This window comes from Caloenas nicobarica, chromosome 8 (assembly GCF_036013445.1).
Source record: "Caloenas nicobarica isolate bCalNic1 chromosome 8, bCalNic1.hap1, whole genome shotgun sequence".
In the NCBI taxonomy this organism is placed as follows: Eukaryota; Metazoa; Chordata; class Aves; order Columbiformes; family Columbidae; genus Caloenas; species Caloenas nicobarica.
Genome location: NC_088252.1, coordinates 25,179,026 through 25,191,068, shown reverse-complemented (window position 1 = coordinate 25,191,068; position 12,043 = coordinate 25,179,026). Strand labels below are relative to the sequence as shown.

General features: G+C 42.6%; 1 protein-coding gene across 2 annotated transcripts in view; it reads left to right on the top strand.

The window, feature by feature from the left end:
* LOC135991580 (multiple epidermal growth factor-like domains protein 6) overlaps positions 1-12,043 on the top strand; it is a 199,209-nt gene that overhangs the window by 136,011 nt on the left and 51,155 nt on the right. For both annotated transcript variants that reach the window (XR_010606529.1, XM_065640310.1), the window contains exons 8-13: positions 1,945-2,067; positions 4,698-4,820; positions 7,393-7,530; positions 9,967-10,089; positions 10,658-10,780; positions 11,722-11,874. Coding sequence is in view for 1 of the 2 variants with exons in the window: in XM_065640310.1 (XP_065496382.1) it covers positions 1,945-2,067; positions 4,698-4,820; positions 7,393-7,530; positions 9,967-10,089; positions 10,658-10,780; positions 11,722-11,874 (783 nt within the window). In the remaining variant the exon portion in view is untranslated. The remainder of the gene's footprint in view (positions 1-1,944; positions 2,068-4,697; positions 4,821-7,392; positions 7,531-9,966; positions 10,090-10,657; positions 10,781-11,721; positions 11,875-12,043) is intronic.

Here is a 12,043-nt window from a genome sequence, read left to right as displayed (position 1 = left end):
CACTAATGAGTTATTTTTAGGTTTTCCTGAAAGCTGCCTATAACAGGAAGGAACAGATATATCAGTGGAAAACAAGTCAATTGGTGGTTGCCTTATGTCCTGAAGATCTTTCCTGTACAAGCTTTTATCTTAGGACTTCCAAGGCCGCTATCTTTATTCGAATTACTATGTTTTACTAACATCTACCCTATAATTTGTTGTTTGCTTATTGTCTTGTCACAGAGTATTACTAGTTTTACTCTGTGCTATAATCATTCTCAAATTAAAGCTTTAGATGCTCTGAAAACCTTTATAATGTGCAGGTTTAACAGATGCTGTTTGATAGTGATTTAATTTATCTAAATAAAAAAAAAATCAACAAATAACTCAATATTTCATATCAGCAAGACATGAGCTCTTGCTTGAAGCTAAATACTTTGTAGAGCAGAAATTGTTGAACTGCAGAGACAAGTTGTCAGCCTTGAAAGTGTAACGTAGGATGAAGTGCTGCTGTCCCTTGGAAACCTATTTGCAACCTATCATGCTGGAAGTCCAACAGAAAATTTCAGTTCTACATCCTTAACAGTGATTTTATTTATTTATTAATATTGTCAGGTCAAACCCTCAGCCTGCAGCCTGGAATACTTACATTCTTGGGATGCCAGGAGGTGAAACGAGGGAATTTGAAGGTGTTCTGGGGCAATGTCCTCTGCTGAACGGTGGCAGAAAATACCTCTGGCTACACGGAAAAGTGAAAATTGGAGGAAACAAAAAAAATAAACCCACCACCCCATATTTTAAAGTAGCTATATAGAATAGAGGTTACTGAAACCCTGACTCCACTGTCATCGCTGGTGAACTGATGGTGACTTTCCTCCTGCCCTGGTAAAAGTTGACTTGTACAGAGTTTGAGACGGCCAGTGAAGGAGATATCGGGCTGGGGGCGAGTGAGGAATAGCAGTCAAATGTCTCAAATCAGACAATAATTAGTAAAATGCAAAAACTGAATCAGAGCTTTAATTGAAATGAAAGAGGCTTAAATTTAAAAAAAACATTATTTGAAATTAAGCAGAGCTCTAGAGGACACATTTATAAAGGCATCCTCTGAATTTGCCTAGGTAATTTCATTCACCAGCCTGTTAGTGTATCTAGTAGTCCACAATGAAACCTAACCCTTGTGCAGAATATAATATTTTGATATGAAATCTCTGGCTCTTAAGCCAAATCAGACATGTTCAAACATTCCCAATGGGTCTATTTTTGTGTGTGCAAAGTCTTTATTTGGGCAAATGTATCAGTATTCTTCCAGCAGGTATATGTTCCGGAAATAAACCCATTAAACACAGTGAAATCTTTGAGGTAGAGACTTCTGCTGACATTTTATAAATAGTGTTTCTGAGTACTTGCCTCTTGGAGTGGCTTATCGTTGAAATGGTATGTTATTGTTCAAAAAAAGAAAAAAAAATCTTGATGTACAACATGAATGTCATATGTTTTCAGACTGAAAGCAGTCGTTTGGGGCTCTTCAGCATTTATGTCCTCCAGAGACTTTTAAATATACATTGTTCCACAGTGAACTCCATCATTGTATGTGTTTATGGGTTCACACATATTGGAGTGCTAATTGCTATTGTTTAGAGCAGCTCTTGAAATCTGCTTAATTGCAGTAAAATAAGAATAAAATGTGCTTTTCTTGTCCTGCTTCCAAGGTGTAATACAAGCCCATCTCCTGCTGTTTAAAGCCTTGTTTCTGCTGTATGAAGAATTCTTCCAGTAAGAGAGAAAAACTGTACAGAAAAACAACAGCTTTACTGTACACCAAATTCTGTCAATTTTATTTTTTGGTCTTTTTTATTCTCTTACAGCTACAGTAATCTTCGTTGTTAGTTGTAACAATGGCAGGTAAGACCATTTTCAGACAAAAACGTGACCTTTAAGTTGACAGCGTGCTCTAATTGGTTTCAGTGATAGACCCCTGCACAAGTGGGAATGGAGGATGCTCACAAATCTGTCAAAATGAGAGAGGAATAGCAAAATGCGAGTGTCATCCGGGGCATTATCTTTCTGCAGACAAAAAGTCCTGTTTAGGTAAGAAACTATGGACTGTTTATTGGGGAGAAAAGTATTGATCAGTGCTCTGGCTTACTGAGCTTTGAATGGAAAGGAATACATTATACAAATATATATATGCATTCTGAAACAGCAGTTCTCTCGGTGAGATTTATGTCAGTCGAGAGTCTTGAAGGACCATTTTAGGAATGAAAATTACTCTGTGATCTCTTAAATCATGCTTTCTAGCAAATGGATTTGTAGATGCTGCAGTGTTATTCTTGTAGGGTCCCTTTAAAATAATGTCCCAGATACAGCTCCTGGAAAATTGGTTCAAGTAACACTCTGAACCAGGTCACTGAAAACCTATTTAGAATTCAAAGGGTTTTTTAGCTGGAGAACTGTTTCCATATTAATGGAGAAACTACTGTGAAGGAAGAAATCATAAACTGTAAGATTTCCAAAGAGAGAAGCTTAAAAAGTTGGATTCCAAAGTCCTGTATTTAGTCTGGGATTTTTGAAAAGATCTAAAGCATTTCTTAGCTGAAATGCAGGGGAATTAGAGACCAAAGTACCTGCTTTCCTCTTTCAATATGATGCTTGGAAGCTAGATAGTTTATGAGTTTCATGAAGTAAAAAACACTTGTGGTCTTTGTGGTGCACAGATTTTTAACAACGGATCAGGGTACGTATTCAGACATTAATTTTAAACTCTTCCATTTGAAACTTGGCCTAAATTTTGCCAATACTTAAATTGTTGTCTTATGTACAGAGGGTGCTGGGTGCTTTGCAAATTAACTTGCTTCCTAGCCTAAGTATTCTGCTTCTGTGAGTATCATTCCCTTCTCTGGCTGGGATTACTCATGAGTAAGGTTACTGAAAAATCAAAATAGCTTCAAGTAGTGTAGACACTTCACTGATGATAAAGAAACGGAAACAGCAAGGGGTTTAATACTAAGGTCAGCACGTCACTCATTTTATCTCAGATACATGTTGGCAATTCTGTTAATTTATGTATAAACTAAAGCACTAGGTAACTTGCATGTTCTATATTGGAACAAATTTTCTTTCCAACCTCGTGGCAACAGTCTTTTGAATCGTTGTGTTATGTCTTACCCTGGATATACAATTACTGGTTTTTACTCCTAGAAATTATTTAGTGTCTTTTGCAAAATTTGAACTCGTATTTGGCTCTTTGGAAACCGAGCTGTTAGGAGACGGAGGGCAACTAAAGTGTTATGCTTTAGCTATTTGCTGTATTTACAAGATATGGAGAAACACATCCAGGATGGTGGCCGTGGTTCAGTTTTGCAACTTTTTATTTTTCTATTTGAAAAAGCAGAAAAAGGGAAAAGAACATTTACAGCATTGGCCGACACACTCGCGAAATGACAATTAATGACGGGAAAAGGAGAAATAACCCATTTTATTTTAAACAGCGGCTACTTGCATTGCTGCTTCAGAGAAGCTGTCATGTATCCTGAAATTTTCATGAGTCGCTGTGTGGTGGTTGCGCTGCCCGGGGCTTCTTTTTGCAAGTCGGCTGATTGCATTCATAGAGCTACTTGTGTTCAAGTACAGGGGCCATGAGTACACCACCGGGTACAGCACACACGGAGGAAAAAAGAACTGTTAGAAAGTGGTTTGCTGTGGTAAAAGACGAGGAGCTGCACAACAGACTGTTCTCTCCTATGTACGAGACACTGACCCAGGATCGGTGCAGTAAATAAGCTGTGTTTTGCAAGCGAAATGTCAGAACAAGAGAAGGAGCAGGAGGTGGGTTGGGGGGTTGCCATGTGCAAGATAACGCCAGTTTTTGCACAGAGGTTGGTGTTTTCTGCAGCTGTGCACCCTCACGGCAGTATTTAGTATACGGTTTTGCTTTGCTTTTTAATTTTTTTTTTCACAATAATTATTCCTTCAAAGTATTTTTATGCTCCAATGAGATTTTAGGAGGATGGATGCCTTTGGTGGCATTTAACTTTAAAGTGAGCCTAGTGAGTGTAAAGCTGAGGAACAGGTTGCTTGACAGATGACTCGGTGAAGAACAGTCTCCCCACCTACAGCTCTTCACCTCCTTTATTTTCTTGCCAGTGGGGTGAAACTCCTCTGGTAGAGTCGGTGCCTCCCTGCTGGGCTTCTGTGGAAGGAGCTGCAGGATTCAGGGATGTGACAGAGAAGATCTGTCTCCATCCTACCTGCCGAGACCCAGCCACCACTTAATCCAAATTATTTGACATTCAAGAAATAATCGGATATTTCCTGCTCCATTAATTTAAATGTCATGGCTGCGAGGACCTAAGGGATAATTTTAGGGTACGAGGAGACAGGACCTTTTTCTGGAGGTTTTCATGTGGCTTCTTTTGCTATTGGTCTTGTTCTAGGAATAATAAACAAGCTACTTTGGCTGATACTGTAAATATAATGTCTGATGTTGAACATACTCATGGGGAAAGGTTCAGTGTTTAGGAAAAAAGGGATTATTTTGGAGAATAATGTCATGAGTTCAGCGTTCCTACATTCATCAGATGCTGTCATTTGTAGATTAGTATCAGGATGCTCTTTTCAGAGGATGTTTGGAAATACGCCCATGTGCATGTAGAGCAGTAATTTTTTTTTTAAATTTTAATATCCAAATGGATGTATCTGCCTTTCTCTCTGCTTTGTAGACATTGATGAGTGTGCAGAAGGGAGCGCCAGGTGCGCTCATCGTTGTGTGAACTCTCCGGGATCCTTCACCTGTGTCTGTAATCCTGGCTTCGAGCTGGGGGCTGATGGAAAGCAGTGCTACCGTAAGTGACACTTGTACAGCTCCGCATTTCAGGCTATTTTATCTGCAAACTGCTATGCTTCATTTTTAATTCGGTTGGATTAGCACTCCCAGCAAAAGAAATGTATGCAAAAGCTCAAGCTTAATGCTATTTTCTTCATCTTCTCCTACTGCTGGTTTTGCAGGTTGATACATTCCTGAGCCTGTGTTCACAGACCTTAATTACTTCATTTCAAAGATCAAATAGCCCTGTCGGTTTATCTTCAGAGTCTGGTCAATTCTATTGCAGAGCTACCAAAATATATTGCCATTTTATGAAATGTACTCATTCCTGCCCTGCTTCTCACAGTTTTCTTATATTCTGGATCTGATGCAAGAGAAAACCAATATGATGTTCTGCTCTTGTCTTTGCCTAGGTTTATTTATGTTTCTCCTGGGATTATTGACACTCTTAAGTAAACTCTTTAAAAAAAAAAAAAAATAAAAGGGCAAAATTGGGGATGAAAAAAAAAAACCTGAACAACTAAAATTTCTCAAATTAAAATGATGCTGAGCCCTGTTGTCTTTCTTCACATAGTTACCTCTTACCAGTGTTTGTTTTTCTTTTAATCAGCACTGCTTTTCTTGAGAAGGGGACCGACTCCCAGTGCTGTTAGTTGATAGGTGATCCCTGGGTTGTCCTTGAGGGCAAATTCAGATTAATAAAGGATGTGATGTGGAAGAGTTGGTGTTATTATGGACCTAACGTAAGCTCACTGGAATGCAGACAAAAGCATGACCTGTTTTAGCAAGGAGGTGGGCAAAGATCATTCCATCTAATAATACTGCACAAGAACTTTCAGCAGAATTTCCTTAGGAAAATATGCTGCATGCCAGAGGATGAATGCTTGCTTTAAGAATGCGTGTGTAAGAAATACTTAATAAGAATGAAATTCCGTTTCAAAGCATTAACATACATTAAAAACAAAAACCAATTATGTGAGAGACATCCCAGAGAATTATTTCATAGGTGATGGGGAACTGTGAGTGGTGCAATGGTGGAGGAAATGCAATTAATGTATAGATATGAAATGATCTGTTATGGGGGTAAAAAAGTGGTTTAGACCACTTAGATTTCATTGTGATTTTCTGGTTATATTTTTTCTTGACGTTCAGCAAATCTCAGGGGATGGTGTTTCTCTGTGCCTTATGCACAATATTACAGAGCAAACAATAAAAATAAAAACATTCTGCATATATTTATGATCAGGATTATCCCAGTGTTTGAGCAATTTACAATCTTTGTTTATTCTTTCATTTCCCCAGTGGCATGGGGAAGAGCTGTTATCCCAGTTTTACTGATGAAGAACTGAGACAAAGCAAATGATAAAGATAGCACATAAAGCCAGATTCTGCGTTTGATCACTGAGTTTTCTAAATCCCAGCTTAACACACAGGGCAGGAGAGTAAATTTCTTCTCCCTGGTGCAAATCATCATACCATGCATGAGATGTAGCCCTCAGTATACGGTCTTCTGATTGACACTCTCTTCCAGTTTGTCGGCAGGCAGGTTGTGCCCTGGGGACACAAAAAGAGATGAGAACCACCGACACGAAAGTGTCCGTGAGCCGCGGCGGTGGGGAAATGCCGTCCTTCTGTACCAGATGTGATGGGCCCCCCTCAGCTGGGTGTTTCTGGAATTGTGGTGACTCCTTTAGGGAGAGTGTTTCTCAGTTCTCCTACATAATATGAGAAATAAATTTCTCTCTAAATAACTCTTGTAACAAGACAGTCTGGCTAATTCTTCAAGTGAAACTTGATCACTTATATTTTCTTCTCATCCTAAAGAAATCATTTACTGAATTACCTTGGTGGAAATGAGGTTAACAGATGTTCCCTGTCCTCTAGGAGGGTTTCCACTGGACCTGGTCAACATGTTGTGCGGACTGTCCATCACAACCGAGGGTTGGGGGGTCTGTCGGGGTGAAGGGGGCTGACGACAGCATCATGCCACCACCCCGTCTTAATTGTAGCGGGACAAAGTCTCAGCAGAGGATCTGCCGTGTGTCCCCTTGAAGGGACATTCAAGGGTCAAAACCTGCATATTGTTTTGCTTTCTGGTTAGGTGTCAGGCTTAGCAACCGGCCTCTGCTATGAAAATTTTAAGGCATTTGTGTTTGGTGCATGTTTCAGAACCCAACTCTTTCCCTTTTGCATAGGAAACGAAAAGCAGAAGCTCTCTGGGTTGAGCTGAACCACTTGGGTTCCTCAGATGGTTCCTTTCCTCCTTTGGGGCAAGGGCAGAACTCAGCGTTGTGTTCAAAGTGTAAATCTCGGGAAACCTGTGAAGACTGCCGTAGCAGGCAGACTGCTGAAACAGTGAACCCGTTTCACATTACCAAAGCCAAGAGCATCCACTGTTATGACACAAGGAGACAAATATCTGGAGTTCGGTGACTACAAGACGTGCTCTTCTGGGGTGCGTGTGGGAGCGCAGTTTATATTTCCTGCTACAGTAGTCAGTTTATGGATGCTTTTTTACAGAAGGCTTATTCTCTGGTGACTCTCCCTCTGCGCTTGCTTTTTAACATCCTTTTGATTTATTTCTCCGCAAGGCATCGAAATGGAAATTGTTGATAGCTGCCAGGACAACAACGGCGGCTGCTCTCATCACTGCGAGCACACGACTGCGGGGCCGCGCTGCTCCTGCGACGATGGCTATCGCCTCGATTTCGATGGCAAAACGTGCGCAGGTAATTCATGGCAAACGCTGCATCTCAGCGGGACCGGGTGTGACAGGTTTCACTGCAAGGAAGCCTGCAGGAGAGCTGTCACTCAGGGAAATACCTTCCCATCCCCTGCCCTTCTCCTACAAGTTTTAATTAATACCGTCCTCTGGCGCTTCCTCAGCCGCTGCTCCGGCTTGCCTTGCTCTGCGTGTTTGCTGGGATTATTAATTAACGAGGGGTAGGAGTTCTGCCTCCCAAATGGAAGGTGACACCGTGATGCATTACCAGTTGTGGTGGCTTTATCTCATTGTGTCCAGCCCAAGCATCACTTGGCTGATTTTTATTTTTATTTTTTCCCTTCCTCAGTGGGTGTCTGGAAGAGGCTCGGCTCTGGCTCAGCTCTTCTGAAGTGCTTCGTGCACAAACTCCACTTTGTGTTATGGAAGTTGCTGTATTTCCATCAGATTTGCTCAGTGATGAGATTACACTTCTGGCTGTGAGAAGTCTCACTTAGAAAGTGAAAGCAATAGAGTTAGATTTGTTTTTATTTCGAGAGAAGAGCTTAAAAATTCCTTCATCTTTCAAACGATTTTATGATGTGGATTTTTTTTTTTTTTGTTTACAGCTTCTGCTATGCAAACGGTATCTCATTCTTGTTTAGACTTGCTGTCACTATACCATTAAAATTTTAAAGAATAGCCAAGAAGAGGGAAAAAATAAAGAGCAGGCATCACAGAGCAGTGTAGTAAGATGTGAGGAGGAGCAGAGAGTGGGAGCTGTGGTGAATGTGAGAGGCATTACAGACAAGAAGAGTTTTGCAACGAAAAAAGCCGAGTGCAGGAGGAAGAAAGGAGCAGGGGCAGAGGCAAGAACCGAGATCTGCAAGGGTGGTTGATGCTGGAGCTTAAAAAGCAAAAGTAAAGGAGGTGAGGGAGGTGGATTTGGATGCAGAGCCTGGCAGGGGTGGGATGGGTCGTGCAGTCCCGTTTGTGTACGATGAGGGGAGGCAGAGCTGCCTCCTGCCCGCTCCCCGGCCCAGGCACCTGCTGATGGAGATTTCAGAGGGCAGCGGTTACTCTGGCCACAGCGAGGGAAGGGAGAGCACAGGGGAAGGCTTTGGCAAGGCTGAGGACATGAAAAGCTGCTCTTAACAGCAAAAAATCTCCTTTTTGTTGGATGCACGTTTCGCATTCCTACACCAACAAGGGACTGTTGCTAGACCCTAGGGCAAGGCATCATCTGATGCACTGCAGAGGAGCTCGGCTTCTGACACTTCTGGAGAACACTCCACGTTCAAATAAGCTGCATTAATAATTTTCAGGCTGACCTCCTAACCTCGATTGATTAATTATGTTTGCTTCCTCCTCTTTCTCCTGTCGGTGTTTCCTAATAATGTTGATACTCCTTCCAAGGTTAATTGAGACACTGACCTTTCCCATCTCCGGCTGCTCATCTGGGTAACATTCAAACATGTTTTGCAGACTCAGCACTGACAAGGTGGCCCTTGGATGGCCACCAACCCCCTCAGCAGGTTGCAAGGGCTGAGATCAGCTGAAAGCCTGCAGTGAAAAGATAACAGCTTGATTCTCATATCTAATCACCAGAACAGTGGTGACAACGATACCAATTTCAGGATGGACACAGGGCAGGATAAGGCAATGGACAATGAGTTATCAAAAACTACAATTGCACCTTGCAGGCTGCTGATGTCCAGCAATGCGTTGTTGGATCAGAGAGTTGTTTCACTGTTAGTTTGCACCAAATAAGGTCGAATGTGAAAAACTCCAAATGGTTAAATGTAGATTACTGTTAAATCATAGAATCATAGAACAGTTTGGGTTGGAAGGGACCTTCAAAGCTCATCCAGTGCCCCCGCTGGAATGAGCAGGGACATCTGCACCAGCTCAGGTTGCTCAGAGCCCCGTCCAGCCTGGTCTGAGATGTCTCCAGGGATGGGGCATCCACCACCTCTCTGGCCAACCTGGGACAGGGTTTTACCACCCTCGTTGTAAAAAATTTGTAACTCGTGTCTAACCTGAATCTCCTTCTTCTAGTTTAAAACCATCACCACGTGTCCTGTCATAACATGCCCTTCCAAAAAGCCTGTCCTCATCCTTCTTATACGTTTCTTTTAAGTACTGAAAGGCCAAAATAGGGTCTGCCCAGAGCCTTTTCTTCTCCGGGCTGGATACCTTCAATAGGTATTTGTGAGCTGGTGAGACCTGGTTGTTGTCTGTTTTGTGAATCACCTTGTGGCGGCTAAGACTTGCAGAAAAGATGCTTCTCCCTGGACATGGAGGATATTGGGTGCTGTGGGAGAAGGAAGACGACAGCGGCTGTCAGGATTCAGAGTGTTTGATGTGGGTGAAGGGAGAGGAGACAAACGCCTGCGTTGAAAAGCGCAGAAGCTACCGAGCAAAAACGAGCAAAAGGGCTGACCGAGCTGCCCCTTCCTCGCAGAGCTGGACGAGTGCGCGACGGGAGAGTCCTGCTGCTCCCAATTCTGCATCAACTACGCGGGGGGGTACGAGTGTGCCTGCAAGGCGGGGTTCCAGCCCAACGCCGACGGCTGCGCCTGCGACGGTGAGTGCTTTGATACCCACCGTTTGGCCTAACTAAGCACAACAGCGGGAAGAAGAAATGCTGTTAAAGCTCATCCCAGGGCTTTGCGGGCATTTCCCTGATAAGAGAATCGGTGACCGTATGCCGGCTTTGCTGATAAGGTTTCACAAATGTGTAATTTCCCTTTGTGAGACTGGAATGCAGTAATAACCCAGCATCCTGCACAGAGAAGCGGAGCTGTGGGAGGTGAGCCAGCAGAGAGGAACTTTTCCTTCTCTCTCCATGGACAAAATATTGAGGCATGTTAAAAACTACTCCCACAAAAGTAGAGCCCTCAAAATCACCAAAGGATCAACTGAGCTTAACAGCTTTCAAAGCAGCTGTTTTCACCTGAGACAGAACCACTGGTGAAATAATCTATTCCATGTTGCCCTGAAATGATTTGATATCTCGAATACTAGTGAGAAAGTACTAAGAAAATCAGCTTTTCTTCTGTGCACAATAATATTTCTGGTGCAGCTGAGCACAGAGTGCACTCTCCAAGCAGAGGTACTTGCACCTAATCAGCATTTGTATCTGTTTTTTCTAGATGTGGATGAATGTCGTCTTGATAATGGCAGCTGCGATCATTTCTGTGTTAATTCTCTGGGTTCATACGAATGTGCATGTAAGGAGGGTTACAGGCTTGGTGTTAACAGACGGTCCTGCATCGGTAAGTTATTTTTACATTGTGAAGGCCATTAAAGTATTTCTCACTAATTTAAAATTTGAAAACAAGTGAGATGTTTTGCAGATCCTGGGATTTCGGGAGCCCAACTTGAACCATCTCTGATTGTGGCCAGGGTAAAGCCATGTGGAATATGTGGATCCCAAGTTCATTCTCAAGTAATGGGATTTGCCAAAGATTTATGGGAGACAAACACTTACATCCTCTGGGCATGTTTGAAAACCTAAACCTTGTGGTTTAGAAATAAGTACTGTTTTAGCAGTTTTCTTGCACTATTTGATGAAGTTTTAACATCCTGTGGCAAAAAGTAGCCAGATTCTGCTTTGGTAAACCAAGACAAGTTTTCCAGTGAAGTCAGTGCTGTGATTCTGGATTTCTGCCAGTGTAACCAGTACATAGCTTAGCCTAGCAACTTAATTTTATAACCAAGTTTAGTACCTGCTAAATTTTTGGGAAGAGTTTGGTATTTTAACCAACTCCAAAAAGAAAGCCAACTGATTTCCCATCATTTTAAGGCTCAAATTTTCATTTATTCTGAAAACAAATTGGACAGCCAGCCTCACTCTATATTTGTCATCTCCAAAATGAGCTAGAGTAATGGCCTTCATTAACTAAAAATAATCTCGAACTTCAAGCAAGGAAAATCAAACTCCCCTTTTAATTTTTTTTGGACTCTCCAGGACCAGAGTTTATTTCCAGAAGAAAGGAAAGGGAAAGACTTTTTTTTTTTTTTCCTCCACCCTTTTCTCTCTTTTGGATGGCAGAAACTCTGTTTATAAATACAGATGAGAAAATGAATCGACTGTGACCGCTGTGCAGAATGCACAGGGCTCTAGCTGGAAAATCTACCAAAAGAAGACATAAATGAGAGGAAAGTGTTGCAGAGGAAGCCTCAGGGCCGCATCCTGATGGTTGATATGTGTCAGCCCTAGGTGGGGAGGATGCAGAGGATGCAGTGGGGTTCGCGGGGGCTCCGGGGCTGCAGTTCAGAGATCCCCCCCAGCTCCTGCACTACGCGCTCGGTGCCCTCTACGATGACGAAGACCCGCGAGGAGAGCTCAGCCTGGTGCACAGGGTCGGTGAGTGAACGAACAACTCTTATTCATCGCAGCAAATGGGGGGAATGGTCTCGGAAAGAGGATTTGGAGTGAGGGTGATGCTGAGGTTGGCTGGGCTGAAGGCATCAGGAGGAGCAGAGGAGGGGTGAGCACCAATCCTGCTTTCTGCCTGTCCTTCACACCAGCAGGG